Source organism: Balaenoptera acutorostrata, chromosome 5 (genome assembly GCF_949987535.1).
Source record: "Balaenoptera acutorostrata chromosome 5, mBalAcu1.1, whole genome shotgun sequence".
Taxonomy (NCBI): domain Eukaryota; kingdom Metazoa; phylum Chordata; class Mammalia; order Artiodactyla; family Balaenopteridae; genus Balaenoptera; species Balaenoptera acutorostrata.
The window spans coordinates 123,579,337-123,599,006 of record NC_080068.1 but is presented as its reverse complement, the minus strand read 5'-3'; the positions used below and the strand labels follow the sequence as shown (position 1 = coordinate 123,599,006).

Genomic DNA, 19,670 nt, shown 5'->3' with positions numbered 1-19,670 from the left:
GTTCTTCTTCTCATTAAATCATGTGGATAATATTCTCTCTGAATCTGTGTATATCATCAAGTAGCTCTCCTTCCCATCTGACTGTAAAGGATTTCCTGACTGGGTAAGTGATTCTCAGGTTGTTGTATTTCTCTTCCAATTTATTCTCTAAAAATATTTAACTAGGAAATTATGTTTTTTTCACTTTTAAAAGGTTTTTTTTTTTTTGAGTGCTGTACTTGAATCTCCTTAAATTCTCTTATGTAATTGACATATTCCAATTAATTAATTAATTAATTTTTTTTTTTGGCCACACCACATGGCTTGTCTGATTTTAGTTCCCTGACCAGGGATTGAACCTGGGCCTTCGGCAGTGAGAGCGCGGAGTCCTAACCAATGGACCGCCAGGGAATTCCCGACATAATTCCTTTTAATTAAAGTACTGTGTCTCCTACAGATGTTCTGTTTTACAGAGTATGGATATTATTTTTCTGCTTGGTCTCCTTCATAGGCAGCTGGGCCCCTTTTTACAGGCAATTTGCCTTGGTTGTTTTATCGAAGCTCAAGACTGGTTATTGAAGAACACTCTGTGGTATCACTCCTTCCCTGTAGGCAAAGGGGTCTCTATTGTCATGGGCCTGCAGTGACAGATAGACTGTCAATTCCCTGTTGGCTTTCTGGTCTTCTTGCACTTTCCTGGGCTGCAAGGATGGGAAGGACTGTGGGCTATGGCCCCAGCCTTCTCTGCCTTTCAGGTTCTTCTCAGGATCCCCTAGTTGCCAGTCCTCAGCACTCTTCTGCTGTTTTTCAGTTAATTACTCAGCCCACTTTAGAGAATGCCTCACACCAGTTCTGTGCCAGAACCTAAGGCTTCACTTATACACAGTTACTCATACATGCTAGTAGAAGTTGTTTTGCTCAAGAGAAGCAAGTGGCTTAGAGTTGGGGTTAAAGGAAAAGGTGCTGCGTTCAGGTCACCATGTTCCAGAATCACTTCTCCTTCACAACTCTCCTGCATTTCCCATTTCATATTCATATTATAACTGATGAATTTCATAAAGAATAATTCTGCTATATCCTGGGCACTAGTGCATTTCTTTTGCCTGATATTTGCTGTATCAGCTCAGAGTAACAGAGACTACTGTAGTAATCCAAAGCTTGGGGGTTATGTTCTCTCTATAACAAGGTGAGCATTTGCTGCTATCGGTTCAGTGGCTCAAAATGTCAGGGTGGAAGTCTTTGCAGTTCTCTCGGCCTCAAAATGGCTCCTTTAGCCCCAGCTATCATGCTTTGATTCCAGGTGAGGAGAAAGAGGAAGTAACCAAGACATTAGGGTGTACCTCCTGACTTAGCTCTCATTTAAGAGCTTTTGTAGTAAGTTCATACAGTGATTTCTGCTTCCATGTTGTTAGCTGTCTTCTCTGTCTAAATGGGGAACTGGTAATGTCTTTTTTCTACCTGGATACATTAGTACCCACAACAAGGTCAGCATTCTAGTACTAAGGAGAATGGATATAGGGAAGCAACTTGTCTCTACCTGGGCAGTCATAGTAGGGAAAGAAGATGGGATATTTTTCATATTGAACTTTCTGGAAATGTACTTTATTGATGGCCTACTTGTATTGCAAGAGCACACACATGCATAGTACCTTAGCACTGAAATATAATTATGTTCTAAGTGAGGACTTGATAGACTCCTTCTGTGAAAAACATCATTATTTTACATATAAATGATTCAACTGCAGATTGATTCACTTGAATATAACTTATTTCATCTATATGTATATATTTTTTATTTGCTGAACCATTTCAAAGTAAATTATAGATATTATGACCATTCCTCCATATTTTAGCATAAGGACATTTTCTTAAGTAGCCATACTATCATTTTAACATCCAACGAAAATAATAGTGATTTCCTAATGTCTTTTAATTCCAGCCCATATTCAAATTGCTCCAAGTGCCTCCAGGATGTTTTTTTTTTTTTTTTAAATTTTATTTATTTATTTATTTATTTATTTTTGGTTGTGCTGGGTCTTCGGTTCGTGCGAGGGCTCTCTCCAGTTGCGGCAAGTGGGGGCCACTCTTCATCGCGGTGCGGGGACCGCTCTTCATCGCGGTGCGCGGGCCTCTCACCATCGCGGCCCCTCCCGTTGCGGGGCACAGGCTCCAGACGCGCAGGCTCAGCAGCTGTGGCTCACGGGCCCAGCCGCTCCGTGGCATGTGGGATCCTCCCAGACCAGGGCTCGAACCCGTGTCTCCTGCATTAGCAGGCAGATTCTCAACCACTGCGCCACCAGGGAAGCCCTCCAGGATGTTTTTATAGCTGTTTATTTTCGAACCAGGATCCTCAAGGACCACCTATTATACTTGGTTATGTCTATTAAATCTCTCTTTAACAGTTTCCCTCTTTCCATACTGTTTTTGAAAAAATAAGTTACTTTCTGAAGAGATCAAGCTAATTGTTTGTGGTGTATCTCACAATCTGGATTTATCTGATGGTTTTCCAAGGCACATTATTTAATGTTCCTCTATCTTCTGTATTTCTTCTCATCTGAGAGTTAGATATAGATTATTTTACTTTTTTTTTTTGAAACACACTGACATTGTGTATTAAACACTTCTCTCTACCCTCTGGATACTTTTTATGTTACAGAAGAGAGTGCAGTTTTGGCAGTGGGAGACAGGAGGGAACATAGAAAGCATCCCCTTCCCTCTCTCAACGTGTTTTATCCATGTGCTCTCTTCCTAGGTAGCAGGATCTCCCCAGGCTCTGGGTGAGAGGCAGGACAAGCGGGAAGAGTTCTGTGCGTGTTCACTTGCCCTTTGGCCTCTGGAGGTGCCTGGAGAGTTTAGCAAACACTCCTGTCACCTCCCTATGGCAGACACTGGGGAATGAAGGGCTAGAATGATTTACTTCATACTGTGTTTTAGCAGAGGGCATATAATATCTGGTTTTTCCCTGAGTAATACCAGCACCGGGTTAACGTAATTTTTCCATTGTAAAGATAATTTGTGCTTCACTGGTAACTGTGAGCTGATAGTGTATGAATACCTATTTTACTATCAACCTTTTACCTGATGGTTTTAGCATCCATTGATCATCCTTCCCTGAATCAGTTACATTATTAGGGATTTCAAAATGGGGATTTCACTTGAATGTTCCTCCTTTATTTATAAGCTAGCATTCCTCTGTAAAGAAGAGCCTTCCTTCATCGTTTGCTGCTGTCTGCTTATCCTGAAGTAGCGTAATTGTTGAAAGATAGGACAAGATGCTTAGTTCTTTCTCTTTATTAATTTTAGTAAGCTGTTATGCCAGCAAATGAGACATTTAAAAAATTCTTTTTTTTCCTCTCTCTAGCAATCATTGTGGCCTTAAGAATTTGTTAATGTGTTTCAATCAATTATACTCTTGTTCTCTTTGATCCCCAAATTGTTCTAAATTTGGTCTGTGGAAGCTCTCTCTAATAGGATTTGAGAGCTGGAAGGAATCTTAGAAATCAGCTAATCCAAATTTCTCAGTTCTATAGGTGAGGAAACTGAAGCTCACAAGTTTGTGACATCCTAATGTGTCACAGATAATTAGTGACAGAGCAAGGATTAGGATCCAGATCCCTGGAATACTCAGGTAGTGCTTTTCCCATTATTCTAAGAGAGATATCCGCAGTAAATCTTGGTTTCAAATTCCTGCTAATAATATTAATCAAAATGAGAGAAAATCACCCACATGTTTGCAATCGTACATTTTTTATTAGAAGTTATTGTCTAGCCCAGTGGGTCCCAAATTGAATGGATATTTATCTGCATTTTTTAGAAACAGCAAAGAAGCACCACTGTAGGCTCAGCACTGGGCCAGTCTGAGAAGTGAGTTTGACTTGGACATTTGGTATCTACAGGTTGAATTTATCTTAAAATCACATTTTATTTGATCTGCGCAGAATTTTGAAAACTTGAAATTCATTGCCAATGTGGAATAGTAGTGATTTCACGAACAAATTTGAGTTGTCAGCTTCACTAAAATATTTGCAGATATCTGGCAACACTGGACTCCCCCTGTGATATAGCAACAGTCAGTTGGAGCTGAAAAACTTTTTAAATGGGCATGCCCTCCAACTCACCTCCTGGCCACTCCCTACTGTGTCCTTCACATGCTTGTTGTCTAATGTTGTGCTGCTTTCCTGCCTCACCTTGTAAGCATTTGAGATAGTGACTCTTCAGATTGTTAGAAGTGAAGAATTCTCGGAAGGTTTTTTGTAATGTAGTCACAGGTTGAAGGTAATAATAATAATGCTGACGCACATTAACAGCAAGAAAATGGTAGAGTTGATAGTTTTTCTCCTGCTAGTATGAGATCTTCAGCAGCTAAATCACAAAAAGTAAAACCAATGATGATAGGAAGTCAACTAGAAATTTTTGAAATTTTCAAGATGATAGTTTGAAACATTAGTTTCCTTCCTACCATTAATTATGAACCTCACTTTAGGTGTTTAATATGCTCATGCACATGTATATATAATTTATATTATAATGAATCCTATGAAAAATTTTAATTTTTATAGCTCAAAAATGGTCAAATACTGGCAATATCATATGGTTCAACTCAAAGAAAAAAATTACCCATGGGTGCATGCCCTAAATCTTCCTTTCACGGGTATGTTACCCGAGCAGGTTTGAAGCCTACTGAGGCAGGAGAGGCTTATTCTTAGGTTAGAAATATCATAGGAAATGGTTAGTGAACAAAGCAGTGTATACATTAAAACTGTGATGATAAGAAAGTGCTGTTTGTATAGTAGAAATGACAGTGAACAAAAAGAGAAGGGGGTGGGTAGTAGGTGCTGGGATCTTTGGGGGAAGGCCTGGAGTGGGTCAAGTAAGTATAAAATCCTCATCAAAAACCAAATATAAATTGGTTTAATTATCTGCAGTGTTTCTTACCACAAGTGTATGGATAACTAAGAGTTGACTGTTTATATTTTTGTAATCTTGCAGCCACAGAAACTCAAGTTTATTTGACCACATCATCCCAGTATACTCACTAGTGTACTTTGAAGGCAATTTTACCAAATCGAGAAAGCCAAATATACTTAGAAATTTATCTCCTCCGTCTGTGTTTTTATGTCAGTGTTTTTCAGATTGGATTGCAACCCATTGGTGAGTTGTGAAATTAACTTTATTGGGTCAAAGCTAGTATTTTTTCAAAAGTGAAGTAAAATAGAGTAGACAGTATGGAATACACTGTACAGAGGAAGGGTAGTATTATTTTTAAAAATTTACATGTTAGTTTTATAAGTGTGTTTCTGTGTACACTTGACCTTTGAACAACAAGGGGGTAAATGCACACAGAATTTTTTTTTTTTTTTTTTTTTTTTTTTAGATTTTTTTTTTTTTATTGATTAATTGATTGATTGATTGCTATGTTGGGTCTTCGTTTCTGTGCTAGGGCCTTCTCTAGTTGTGGCAAGCGGGGGCCACTCCTCATCACGGTGCGCGGGCCTCTCACCATCGCGGCCCCTCCTGTTGCGGAGCACAGCTCCAGACGCGCAGGCTCAGTAATTGTGGCTCACGGGCCCAGCCGCTCTGCGGCATGTGGGATCTTCCCAGACCAGGGCTCGAACCCGCGTCCCCTGCATTAGCAGGCAGACTCCCAACCACTGCGCCACCAGGGAAGCCCTCACACAGAATTTATAGTTGGCCCTCCACATCTGTGGTTCTTCCACACTGGTGCATTCAACCGACCAGGATGGTGTAATTAAAATACCTGCATTTAAGTGGACCCACACAGTTCAAACCGTGTTGTCAGCTGTATAGATGTGAATATGCTAGGCTGAGATGCAAAATGTATTTCTTGGCTGAGGAAAAAAAAAATTGAAAGCCGTATTTATTATAGTTAGAGTTTATGATAGAGTGATTGCTCACTATTAATAGCAAGGCTTTAAACTCACGGTCCTGATTCTTATTTTGAATTTTCAAAGCTGTTAAGTCCTTTAATAATCTTCCTAGGCCTGCATCCAAGCAGGCTTTTTTCCCCAAGCCCAGTGCATTTACTTGGGTTTCCATCCCTTTCTTTTCAGTCCTTTGAATGCTGCTGAATTGATTGATACAATTTTCTATTTCCTCCAAATTTGTACTGCAAAGAGGAACTGACTGGCATGGGTAGATCTCTTGCATTGGAAAGCGTGTACTCAGATGATTTCCTTCTGCAATAGTTGATAAAGGCTAAATACATGACAAAGTGGAGTGAAAAGTTGGACTATATATGTATTAATACTAAATCCTCAAATTTATTACCAAAAACACACCTTAGTATTTGGTCTGTCTTCCAGATTGCCTGAAATAGCCAAATAGCAGTCTCCCTGTCTCTTTGGTGTACTTGTTTTTGGTTTATTTAGGATTATCGTCTTGATTTCAGGGATCCCTGTAGCATTTTCTGCCTCCAAGTTAACATTAAACAATAGGTCTTCAAAGCTTTGCCATTACTTGTGACTTTTCAGAACCTCTTTTCTTTGTCTGTAACATGAGGAGCTAGTTGTAAATCCTGTAAGTTTTAACATTTGACTGTTGCCTGGAGTTGGGTTTTCTGTTGTTCATTAAGTCATTTATATGCCTTGAAACATTGTTTTGGTGGTTATTTTTCCCCCTACAATGTTCATCAAAAATTCGTCCACCTCCTTGATCAGCTCGGTGCTTTGTGACCACCTAGAGGGGTGGGATAGGGAGGGTGGGAGGGAGGGAGATGCAAGAGGGAAGAGATATGGGGACATATGTATATGTCTAACTGATTCACTTTGTTATAAAGCAGAAACTAACACACCATTGTAAAGCAATTATACTCTAATAAAGATGTAAAAAAAAAAACTTAAAAAAAAAAAAAGTTCGTCCACCTCCCAATGAAGGGAAGGGTTCTTCTGTAGAATAGTCACAGGCAGGTTTGGAGGAGGCTCACGAGGGCATGCGTGACCCCCTACCCTCTCTGCACACACGTCTGTGGATCGTCTGGCTGGACAAGCGTGATCCCACCCTCTCTGTCTCTCCAGTCCTGCTTTGGTTGCCTTAGTTGTGAGAACAGTTTTGCTTACCCTTTCACCCTGCCTCACGGGTCCCTCCCTGCCGGGGCCACTCCTGGTGTCTGCCAGCAGCTCTCACCTGGGAACTTGTTCAAATGCAGCTCCACACATCCCACTCCCAGAGATTCTGATTTTAATAAGCACAGCATTCTGAATTTGTAATAAGTGACGCTGGTGACCCTCATGCTGGTGATTCGAAGTATGCACTTTGAGAAGCCCTGGTTTATAGAGTGCCCCTTGGTTGTTTGAAAGATTGGCAGGAGAATCTAAACTTTGTTTATGAACAGTCTTCCTCTGAGGATGGGAAGTCTACTTCTTTCTTGTTCATGATTGGGACGAATTTATGATTTTTATGGAAACCAGGTGGTTTTCTGCCTGGTGGGCTTGTCTCAAGTCAGGCAGGACGCAGTGCTTCTCATTTTAAGACCACTTGCCAGTGGCTGCAGAGGTTTGAAACATGTAAGTATAGTGTTCAAGCCTTGTCCGAATATAAATGTTGAGCGATTTAACCCTTTCATGTTGGCTCCTGTGTTGTGGATTTAGGCTCTTCGGCTAAAAATAGATTAAGTTAGATTTTAAATATGTAAATATCTTGTGTTGGGTAAATTAATATTTTAAATGTATCTCAATCATTGGGCATAAGGCTTTGGAGAAAAAAATTTTTCCAGAAGAGAAATAATAGTTTATTTTAGTAACTTGATTATTGATTATTATACTAATCCTTTTTCAATGTAATCATTACTACTCAGGGTGAAAAGTTTGGACCATTTGCTGGAGAGAAGAGAATGCCCGAAGACTTGGATGAAAATATGGATTACAGGTTGATGTGGGAGGTGAGGATGTGATTATTGTTTTAAATATTTAAAATATGTTTTTCTTTGTACTATTTAAGGCATGTATAAAGCTAAGTTAATAGATATTGATTCCAGTTGACAAAGCATTGAAATGTTTGAATTTTAAGGAACCTGAATACCTTGAAAGTTTAGCATTAAAGTTCTGTTGAAATATCTAACTAGACAATTCTTCTATAACTCTGAAGTTTATATACTTCATCATTCAAAAAGAAGTTATCCATGAATAAGGATGTTTGGATTTCAAAATAAGCATATTTTTTTTTTTGCATATTCTTTTTATGGATTTAGAATTTGATTTCTGTAAATGAAATTATACTTTTCCTTTAACTTTTATTTCCCAATTGCAGTGCTAATTGCCCAGAAACATTTCTTTGTTTTTTTTTTTTAAACACCTTTATTGGAGTATAATTGCTTCACAATGGTGTGTTAGTTGCTGCTGTACAACAACGTGAATCAGCTGTATGTGTACATATATCCCCATATCCCCTCCCTCTTGCATCTCCCTCCCACCCTCTCTATCCCACCCCTCTAGGTGGTCACAAAGCACTGAGCTGATCTCCCGCACAGAAACATTTCTGAGCTCTGTGTTAGAATGAAAATCCCAGCTTAAAATGTACCTTACCTTTAAAAACATATAGTTAAAGAGCTATGACTCTGTAGATAGTCTTTTGCAATCTGAAGTCTCTCTGCTGCAGGAATTTGTAATGCAAATATATATCTATATATTATGAGAATTTTCATCCTAGTTTATGCCAATTATTTTCATTACTGTTGTTTCATAATCTTTAGAAAAAGAAGGGCCCGAGGGATGGAAATAGAAAAGCAGAGGTGTAGATATTGTTAAATAAAAACTTGGAAAAGGAAACTCAGTCCCAAGAATTTTATTTGGTGGGTCCCATGAGGAGGATGGGAGCTGAGATGGTATAGGTGGGCCTAAGGGAAGTAGGATCATAAAATCAGAAAGATAAAGAATACTGAAACAGAACTACACATAAAATGTCTCTCTGTGCATTTATCGGTTAGGATCTCCAGAGAAACAGAACCAATGGATGGGTGTGGGGGTGTGTGTGTGTGTGTGTGTGTGTGTGTGTGTGTGTGTGTGTGTGTGTGTGTGTGTGTGTGTGTTTTCAGGGAATTGGCTCACATGATTGTGTGGGTGGCGGGTTGGAATCCGTAGGCTGGAAACTCAGACAGGAGTTGATGACGCTTCAGTCTTGAGGCAGAACTGCTCTGGCAAACCTCAGTTTTTGCAGTTAAGGCCTTTGTTTGGATGAAGGCCACACACAGCTTTGACAGTAATCTCCTTTATTTAAAGTCAACTGATTGTAGATGTTACCCACGTCTATAAAACACCTTCACAGCAACACCTAGGTTACTATTTGATTAAATAGCTGGGTACTACCATCGAGCCAAATTGACACATGAAACATATCATAATGTATTATCTGAAAGCAAAATACATTTTTAAGCATCACCATATTGCTGAAACTGCTTGATGTAGGGAGTGGGGTTGCTTGAGGTTCTTGAAAGATTTCTGAAGTGCAGGTGATGGAAAATGGAAATTCATAATATAGTCTTCACTACAGTTTAAGTAGAAAATGTTATTGGTTTGCCTTATTTTAATATGCTGTTTTAATTGTTTATCTTTATAAACCTGAAAATATTTTTAATGGCTTTTACTATTTTTCTATAAGATCTTAATTTTCTCAGCAGTTAATTTTTTTTTACCATGAAGGTTTTCAAAAGCCAAACATTTATGTGACAAAAAAGATAACCTAAATAAGTCAAAACTGATAAAAATAACAATTTTTAAGGGGTTGTTAATGACTTTTGATATTTGTTTTGTTATCTCTGAAAATTTTAGTGTAGTGGTCAGGTTAATGTCTTGCACAGCTGGTTATGATGCATTGCTAAGCAGATGATGATTATAATTTTTATTTTGAAAAAAAGACTTGCATATAGGAAACCTAAAGAGGCTGACAGTGCTACAGTAGCTCATCTAGTTTTGCATTATGTATTCCTGTGGTTCTTTGATGTCTTTACATTATTATTTGTTTTTACATACCAGTATACCTAGTCCTCTCACTTTACCACCCAAAGAGCTATTGATTTTACACATTTTATGTTCAGGTAATGTTACATTCACATAATGATTGCCATTCTTTATTTTCTTTTACTTCTTATGTTATGCTTGTGTTTTGAATAAGTAATATTTGTACTTTTGACACAATTCAGAAGGGTACTGATGAAGAGTCTCCTTGTCCCCTATAAGCCTGCTCTTTTCACCTAAGACCTTTGATCCCTTTAGCCCCTTAGTTCATGCACCTTTTCCCTCCCTCCTGTAGTTCTTCCTTCTGTGAGTCTGGTCTTCGGGGTGGATTGTCGGCCGGTCTCTGCTCTGTCCAGTTGTGCTGCCGGGCAGGGCAGGGGAAGACACTCTCAGTGGTATATCTTCCTGGGGGAGCACTTGAAAAACAGTCAGTACCTTTTGAACGGCAAAGATTTACTGCTTGCTGGCTTTAGTCCTATTCCTTATTATGTTAACTGAGAGAGCTGCTTCCCAGCCTTGAATTATATTCTTAAAGTCCATTTTTATTATTTTAGCTTTGGAGGTGCCAGGGTTCAGAAGGTGCACAGAGAAAGGAGGTTGACTGGTCCTACCACAGTCTTCTCCTCTTGGAAACTTTTGAGCCTTCTCAAAGGGAGATAATGAGCCTTCCCTCCTCTGTGGGTAAATTGGGACCGGTTATTTAAGTCATTTCTAATATGCCCCATAGCTCCAGAGCGAACTACCTGCAGCTCTCAAATGTGTGGTCCTTCTCCTCAAGCCAGTGGTTACCTATGTTGTGGTTCTGCGACATAAGCCAGGTACTGGGGGTGGTGTCTGGAAAACGATGCCTGCGAGAGAGCACGTGGCATAGCTCTTTCTCATGTTATATTTGCACTCGTGGTGCCAACAGTCCTGGTGGACAAGGCCAAGGGCCCCTGGGTGGCCATTTAACACCAGAGAGCTTGGAGGTACCAGTGAGGATTGCACCTGTTGGTGTGTGTGAGCCCCTGTTAGTTTGGGACGGGGTAGAGAGGCACCTGAGGGTTTCAGTGGGGAGCACTGTCATCGTCTGTTGCATCCTCCCCCCTCCCTCCAGAGGTGCAGCTTGGCACCCACTGATGCCCACTGGTTCAGAGCATTAAACAGCATCTCAGCCTCGTTCTGTGTTGGCCACCAGGATTTGAGATTGGGGTCTGAAGAGACTCAGTCTCCTCTGTCCTTAAGCCTTCTTGATACTTCAGATTTTTACTTTTATTTTAAAATTAACTGCATTAGCAAAAGAATTCTGGATTTCTCAGGCCTCAGGCCAGTTATAGAGCTTGAGCTTGGAAACCAGTGCTCCACTGTAAATGCTTCCCATTGATAATTTGAGGGAACGTGCCCAGTTGTTTGTATCGTAGTCTATCTTCCCTTAGTTAGAAGTCTTTTTGCGTACTTTTTCCCAGGTGGTTTGGAGCTTGAGATACATTTCCTTCCACTGTCTACCTACTCAGACTTGCTCTAAGACCAAAATCCATTCATGTAATGTTGCTAAAACTCTCAACAACCCTTTGTTTTTAAATCTCCAACATCTTCTCTTTCTATAATATTTTCTTTGGTATTTCAAACCACAGTTCAGATACCACCTCTGCAGGCACTGGCTCTTATTCTAGCACATACCTTTAAGTTTTGGTACCTGTAGTTTGCAGCACAGATTGTACATTTTCATCGCCACCTGCTCAGCCTATTATTCAAGTATTCCAAAGGGGCTGTTGATGAATCCAGTGTTTTCTTTTTTTTTTTAAAGGAATTCCTTTGTTTTTATTATTTATTTATTTATTTATTTATTTTTGGCTGTGTTGGGTCTTCGTTTCTGTGCTAGGGCTCTCTCTAGTTGCGGCAAGCGGGGACCACTCTTCATCGTGGTGCGCGGGCCTCTCACTATCGCGGCCTCTCTTGTTGCGGAGCACAGGCTCCAGACGCGCAGGCTCAGCAGTTGTGGCTCACGGGCCCTGTCGCTCCGTGGCATGTGGGATCCTCCCAGACCAGGGCTCGAACCCGTGTCCCCTGCATTGGCAGGTGGATTGTTAACCACTGCACCACCAGGGAAGCCCTTGATGTCCTTTTTCACATCTTCACTTTCATCCTTTTGCTGTTCACTGTGGTTATCATCACTTTCACAGAAATTTTTTAATTTCTTTTTTTCTTTTTTAATCTGTGTACTAGCTTAGCTTATTTAAGTGATTTACTTTCCAATTGTGATTTTCTCTTTCCTATAGATTCTTCTTTTCTGTTTACAGAAGACCTTTCACTGTTTCCTTTAGGATAGGTTTAGTATCGCTGTATTCTTTTCTTTATTTTTTTTATTTAAAATAAATTTATTATTTGGCTGCGCCAGGTCTTAGTTGCGGCACGCAGGATCTTCATTGCCTCATGTGTGATCTTTGTTGTGGCACGTGGGATCTTTAGTTGCGGCACGCGGGATCTTCGTTGCGGCAGGTGGGATCTAGTTCCCTGACCAGGGATCAAACTCGGGCCCCCTGCATTGGGAGCGTGGAGTCTTAACCACTGGACCACCAGGGAAGTCCTGCTGTATTCTTTTGGTTTTTGCTTGTCTGAGAAATTCTTTCTGTCTCCTTCTATTCTAAATGATGATCTTACTGGGTGGAGTATCCTAGGTTGCAGATTTTTCCCTTTCAGGACTTTGACTGTATCTTGCCAGTCCATTCTGGCCTGCAACATTTCTGTAGAGAAATCAGCTAATAGCCTCTGGGGGTTCCTTTGTAATTAACTCTTTGTTTTTCTCTTGCCGCCTTTAGAGTCCTCTCTTTATCTTTAACCTTTGCCATTTTTATTATAATATGTCTTGGTGTAGGTCTGTTTGGGTTTATCTTGTTTGGGACCCTCTATGCTTCCTGTACCTGGATATCTGTTTCCTTCTTCAGGTTTGGGAGGTTTTCAGTCATAATTTCTTCAAATACATTTTTGATCCCCTTTTCACTTTTTTCCCCTTCTGGATCCCTGTTTTGCATAGATTGTCATACTTTATATTATCCCATACGTCTCTTATATTTCTTTCATTTTTTTTTTTTTAATTTGGCTTTCTGTCTGCTGTCCTGATTGGGTGATTTCTGTTATTCTATCTTCCAGGTCACTTATTCATTCTTCGGCATTATTCTTTCTGCTATTCATTGCCTTTAGCTCAGTTTCCGTCTCTGCAAGTGACTTTTCTAATTTTTCTTGGCTCCTCTGTATAGTTTCTAGTTCCTTTTTCCAGTACTCTGCATTTCCATCAATAGCCTTTCTTAATTCCTTCAGTATTTTCATTACCTCCTTTTGGAAATCGGTGTCTATTAGACTGAAGAGGTCTGTTTCATTGTTTGTTCCTTCAGGGGAATTATCTTGGTCTTTTAACTGGGAGTGGTTCCTCTGTTTTTTCGTTTTACTTATGTATTTCTCTTACTCTGTGAGTTTAGGAGAAACAGTTATCTCCTGTGGTCCTGGAGGGCTATTTATATGTCTTGGCATCCCCGTGTAGCTTGTGTGGGTTAATATATTTGGCCCAAGGGCTGTTCTCAGTGTGGATGCCTGTCGCCTCTTTCCTCAGTGTGTGCTGGTTGATACCCCCTTGATGGGGGAGTGCCGACGCATGGCTGGTTTTCAGGTGGAGGCTCAGGCATGCCCCTGGAGCACACGATGGGAGCCGAGGCGGCTCCCGGACACGCCTGGAGTCTGCGAGGGCGGTGGCGGGGGGCTCGTAACCGCTCCTGGCATCTGGGCGGGCAGCAGTGGTGGCTCGCGACTGCCCCCGGAGCCCGTGTAGGCAATGTCCTGCCCGCTGTGAGCATGCGCACGGGTAGAAAGGCTGCAGTCCGGGTTCATCCTCTCCCCTTCTGCACCCTCCAGACCATGGCGACTGGCCAATAAGGTGGCCCAGGCTTCCTCCGCATACACCCTTCGTTGCAGTCGCAGTGGATTCCCCGCCCATGTGGCTCTTTCCACACAGCCATCCCCAGTCCTCTCCCCAGTTCTGATCTCCAAAGCCCGAGTTCCAGCACCCAGCCCCTGCCAGCACGTGTCAGGCTGGGGGGTGCAGGGCAGCGGTACTGACCGTCTGTGCAGTTCTCCCTCTGCTCTGGCTGCCGCAAACCGGCTGCTGATGTTCTCCTCTGAGGGTCTGATGCTCCCCTTCTGTCCCGGCAGATCTACCTGCCAGTGAGGGGGCTTCCCAAGGTGAAGGAACCTTTCCTCTTTCACAGCTCCCTCCCAAGGGTGCAGGTCCTGTCCTGATTCCTTTCTCTCTTTCTTTTTTTTTTTTTTCCTACCCAGTTACACGGAAAGTTTCTTCCCCTTTCAGCAGTCTGAGGTCTTCTGACAGTGTTGAGTTAGATATTCTGTGGGAAATGTTCCACGTGTAGATGTATCTTTGATGTATTTGTGGGAGAAGTTGAGCTTCACGTCCTACTACACCACCATCTGGATCGCTGCCTATACTCTGCTTCTTGAAGCTTTCCCTTTGTACCAGAAGTGTACAGAGTGGGTACTTGATACTCTGCTTCTTAAATCTTGGTCTTTGTGGCAAGAGTTGGGCCTGTAGAGGAGTTCTGAATATATTTGTCCATCAGTCATCGCACAGAGAATTGTGGCCTGACTCACAGGTTCAGTTTGCAGCATCTTAGAGAGCATGGGAGAGAGAGACAGGTCTGCAGTCTGCTGTGGAAGGCACACCCTGAGTCTGATGGCAGGTCTGCTTAATGCACAGCAGGGGGCTGGGCATGGAAAGGAGTGACTGTCAGGGTCTTAACAATTAGATAAAGAGAAGGAACCATGAAGGAGAGAAACCCAAAGTATATTTACTCTAATTTCTCTCTCTCATGGAGGAAAAAGTGAGGACACATGGGAAAAAAGGGAGTAATAGTTCTTTGCTGAGAATATATATATGTAGAATTAGCCTTTCTCTTTTCTCATACTGAGAAATGATGAGGCTCTTTGGAATTCTTTACAAAACAGAAATAGGCAGGGTAAGTGAAACATGATAGAAAGAGGAAGGATACCAGGGTCAGACAATCTTTAGTCTGATTTGGCCCTGAGGATCCAGTAAAGCTTTTGCTGTCTTGGAGTTTATGTTTCAGCAGGGAGAAAGATAGACATAAAACACCTTTAATGAGTAATATAAAGAAAGATAGTGATATGGGTATAAAGAAAATAAAATAGGGCAAGAAAACTTATCTCAGATAAGAACTTGAAAACATTGGTATTACTGCTGAGAGCAGCTACAAAAGACAGATTAAACATAAAAGTGATTGTGTAAGGCCATCAAAGAGCTGTTAAAGCAGAGTTCTTAGAGTACTGTGGTTCCGGAGAGGAGAAAGCTTTGAACAGATGAATCAATAATCTATAGCCTTTTTTTTTCTTGGGGGAGTGGTCAGAGCTTTGCTGATTCTGGATATGGGCAAGAGGCTGAAAATTTGACCTCAGCCTAAGTAGAGGTTAGTGTTTGAGCACAGAGAAACAGGTAGAGCTTTTTGGCAGTCTTGAGAAGTTGGAGTGACAGTATTGGAGACCCAAAGGAACTCAAAAACATTGCTGTCTCCTACTCGAGACATTTGCGGAATTATGAAGCTGCATGACAGGCTGCTGTAAAGTTAAACCACGTACTTCTAAAAGGCAGAGTGTTCTACAGGCTCATGTTGCTGTGGAGGGGCTCAGTGCACATCATACTTTTCATTTGGAAGCACTGTAGGGCGGTGCTGTAGGAATAGGATCGACTGAGGCCCGCCGAGGCCTGCCACAGCTGCAGCCAGCTTTGAATCAGCTCACTGCTTGATTAGCTTGCAGTGAACAGATTCCACTCTGCCTGGCAGAGGTTGGGGTGAGCCTACTCTGGAGAAATATAATATCTGGGTCCTCTAAAGTTCTTTTCCTACACAGCGTCCAGCATCTAATAGAAAATGACTAGATGCTAAGAGATAGGACCATGTGACTAAAACCATGAGAAAAGCTGGACAACGGAAACTGACATAGGATTCAGATATTGATTGGAGTTAGCTGATGAGGACTCTAAAATGAACATGATTGATATGTTCTAGCAAATGGAAGAAAAAAATGAAACAAACAGATGAAAAGGTGGAGAATTTTATTAAAAAATTGGGAGGTATAAATGCCAAATGGAGATTCTAGACAAGAAAAATATATGAACTGAAATTGAGAGCTCAGTGTTTGAATTAGATATTAGATATGACACAGCAAAAGACAGGATTAGTGAAGAGGAAAAGAAGTCAATAGAAAATATTGAAAATGAAGCACAGAGACTAAAAATAAATATGTGAGACAGTGAATACATCTAATGTATCTGTAACGTTAGGATCATTTAGCATTTGAAGGAGAAGAGGGAGAAAATGGGGAAGAAGCAAATTCCATACAGTAATGGCTGAGAGGGCTTCCCTGGTGGCGCAGTGGTTGAGAATCTGCCTGCCAATGCAGGGGACACAGGTTCGAGCCCTGGTCTGGGAAGATCCCACATGCCGCAGAGCAACTGGGCCCGTGAGCCACAATTACTGAGCCTGCACGTCTGGAGCCTGTGCTCCGCAACAAGAGAGGCCGCGATAGTGAGAGGCCCGCGCACTGCGATGTAGAGTGGCCCCCGCCTGCCACAACTAGAGAAAGCCCTCACACAGAAATGAAGACCCAACACAGCCATAAGTAAATAAATAAATTAATTAATTAAAAAAAGAGAAACCTTTCATTAAAAATAATAATAATAATAATGGCTGAGAATTTTCCAGAACTGTTAAAAAAAATTACCTGATGAATTGAAGAAGCTCTGTGAGCCTCAAGCAACACTCCTATAAAGAAAGCCACACTCGGGTATATCTTAGTACAACTATGGAAAACCAAGACAATCTTTAAAGCAGGCAGAAAAAACAGAGACAATACCTTCAAAAATGAAGCAGTAAGACTGATAGCTGCCTTTTAACAGAAAAGATAAAAAAGTAGTAAAGATAGTCAACAACTGAAATATATCTTTAAGGTAATAGAAAATAGTTGCCAATCTAGAATTCTATACCCAGCAAAAATATTTTAAAATGAAGGTATAGTTCTCTGGGCCTCTTCAAATGTGATCATCTCCCTGTGTGACTGTGCTTTGGATTTGTTTCACAGCATTAGCCTCAGCCGTGTCTTCACTCACTCTTCAAATTTGGAAACGAAGACTACGTCCAGATCCCAGACAGAGGAAAAATTTGCTACTCTGGATTTGCTGAAGGGAGGGAAAGAACAATAGGAAGCATTTAGATACACAGATATTGTATAACTTGAAATTGACAAACTTTACAAACTACCAGTGAGGAAAATTTCAAATATAACAAAAGTGTTAACAAACTCTGCAAACTATTCAAAGGAGGTCATAATTGATCTCCCAAGTCCCAAATTTAGGGGCAATGTTTGCTGACCATGTGCAGATGACTCCCTGGCTTGGGGATGAGAATGAAGAGATGCTGAATTATTTTCTCAACTGAAGTGACAGAATTTGAAGATATTAAATCATATTACAGAACATGTTTTAATTTTGCTAAAAATCCTTGCTTTAAAATAAGCTTCTTTGCAACTCATTTTATCTCAGTAAGAGTGGCAACCCATCTTCAATGTTGACTGAAATCAAATGGGAATCTGGGAAGGATCTGATGAAATATTTATGTCAGACACAAAATAAAGCTGTCTTGAAGAGGTAGCATGAAAGAAATCTCAGACCTTCTTCACCTTGTTCACTGATGATATGGATGCAGGTGCATGCAAATTAAGAGAGTTCATCAAAGATGATATTTGGCCATATCTATTGAATCTATTGATGATAAAGAAGGAGAAGGAGAAGCAGCTGATGTTCATAATGATGAAGGAGACTTGGTACATGTTGATGATGAAGAGGATGAAGGTGAAAGAGAAGATGAAGATGGTGATGATGTGGAAGAAGAAGAAAGATTGAAGAGGAAGATGACTAAAAGAATACTAATAGACTCCAACGTTCCTTTTATTTAAAAATTTTTTATATTCTCTTGAGCAAGTTTCCATCTCCAGTTTTTTCCCTCTTATGCTTAGTTCTCTTGTCCTAATGAGGTTTCTGTATTTTTTTGTCTCATAATAAAGAGATTGCCCACTTATTTTGTGGGAGGCTATCTTGAGCAAAATATGATGGGGAAAAATCTCTACACATTTCTTTTTTTTTTTTAAAGATTTTTTTTTTTTTAAATGTGGACCATTTTTAAAGTCTTTATTGAATTTGTTACAATATTGCTTCTGTTTTATGTTTTGGTTTTTGGCCACGAGGCATGTGGGATCTTAGCTCCCAGATCCCTGGTTGAACCCATACCCCCTGCATTGGAAGGCGAAGTCTTAACCACTGGACCTCCAGGGAAGTCCCTCTGCACATTTCTGGTTCAAGTTCCTTTTTATCCCTTCTTGTCTCAAAAAATGTGAAAGTAGTGATGTGGAGTTAACACATCACCATGCACTGTGGGGAAGAAGAAAATTTTCTCCCTTTGTTCTGCCAGAAGCTGGAGGGTGTTCATCTTCCTTGTGCTTGAAATTCTTGATTTTTACTTCTTTAAAGTGCTCAGAGATTACATTGTGACTCTATGTAATATGGGCATTAACATCATCACCATGTACATGCACTTTGTTAAAAAAAATCTAATAAAATGGAATTATATTGAGCGAGGAGAGGATGGGTTTGAGATGTTAGGGCATTTGAGTGTTGGTAGGAGAGGAGAGAGAGAATGGGGCAGAAACAAATTTGAAAAGATAATGGCATTAAAGTGTGTATTTTGACAACATAAATTACAGACCTTACAAATTTCTTTAATAAGTCATACTGTTAAAAAAAATTAAAGATGTTTTCAGACAAGCAAAACCCAGCAGACCTGCACCAAAAGAAATACTAAAGTAAAGCTAGCTCTTCTGGGAGAAGAAAAATGAATCCTGATGGAAACTCAGAAATTCAGAACAGGGCGAAGATCAACAAAGGGCAGATATATGGGTGAGTAAACATAAATATTGATGGTACTAAACAATTATAGTAATGATTCGTGAGTTTAAGAACATACACAATTTATATAATGGTAGAACAATTTGAAAGGCAGGAGGGAAGCAAATGGAATTAAAGCGTTTTGAGGTTCTAGCATTATCAGGTAAATTTATCTAACTAAATTATCTAAAATAATAGTAGAAGGTTGTTGTAACTAACAAGTTAAGAAAAGGAAAATGAGATAATAAGATAATTTTATTAATGAAAAAAGCCAGGCGAGAAGTGAGGAAAAAAGAACTGGGTCATATAGAAAGTAAATACCAAAATTGTATCTATAAATCCAACTAGGTTAATATTTATATAAAATTTAAATGGGTTAAGTGCTTCCATTAAAACACTGTTATTAATGGGTTGGATCCCCAATGAACCAACCAATGTCCCTTAACAGGCAATTTTAAAATATAAAGACAAAGAAAACCTGAAAATAGAAATAGAAAAAGATATATTGTGCCAGTACAAATGGAAAGAAATCAGGTGTAACCTTACTAGTATTTGACAAAGTGGACTTTAAGGAAAAGGCATTACTAAAAATAAAGATGGTCCATACACTAGACGATGTACATGTTCCAAATGTGAAAGCAATCCAGATGGAAGACTTAAGCACATCTTTCTCAACTGCTGATAGAGTAAGCAGGAAGATAAAACTGGAAAGGATAGAAAGATAA

General features: G+C 40.2%; 1 protein-coding gene and 1 pseudogene across 1 annotated transcript in view; both read left to right on the top strand.

Annotated features, from left to right (window-relative positions):
- PRDM5 (PR/SET domain 5) overlaps nucleotides 1-19,670 on the top strand; it is a 201,525-nt gene that overhangs the window by 11,833 nt on the left and 170,022 nt on the right. Inside the window, exon 2 of the mRNA XM_057547362.1 lies at nucleotides 7,793-7,876. Coding sequence (XP_057403345.1) covers nucleotides 7,793-7,876 — 84 coding nt within the window. The remainder of the gene's footprint in view (nucleotides 1-7,792; nucleotides 7,877-19,670) is intronic.
- LOC103005984 (protein SET-like) lies at nucleotides 13,576-17,960 on the top strand (annotated as a pseudogene).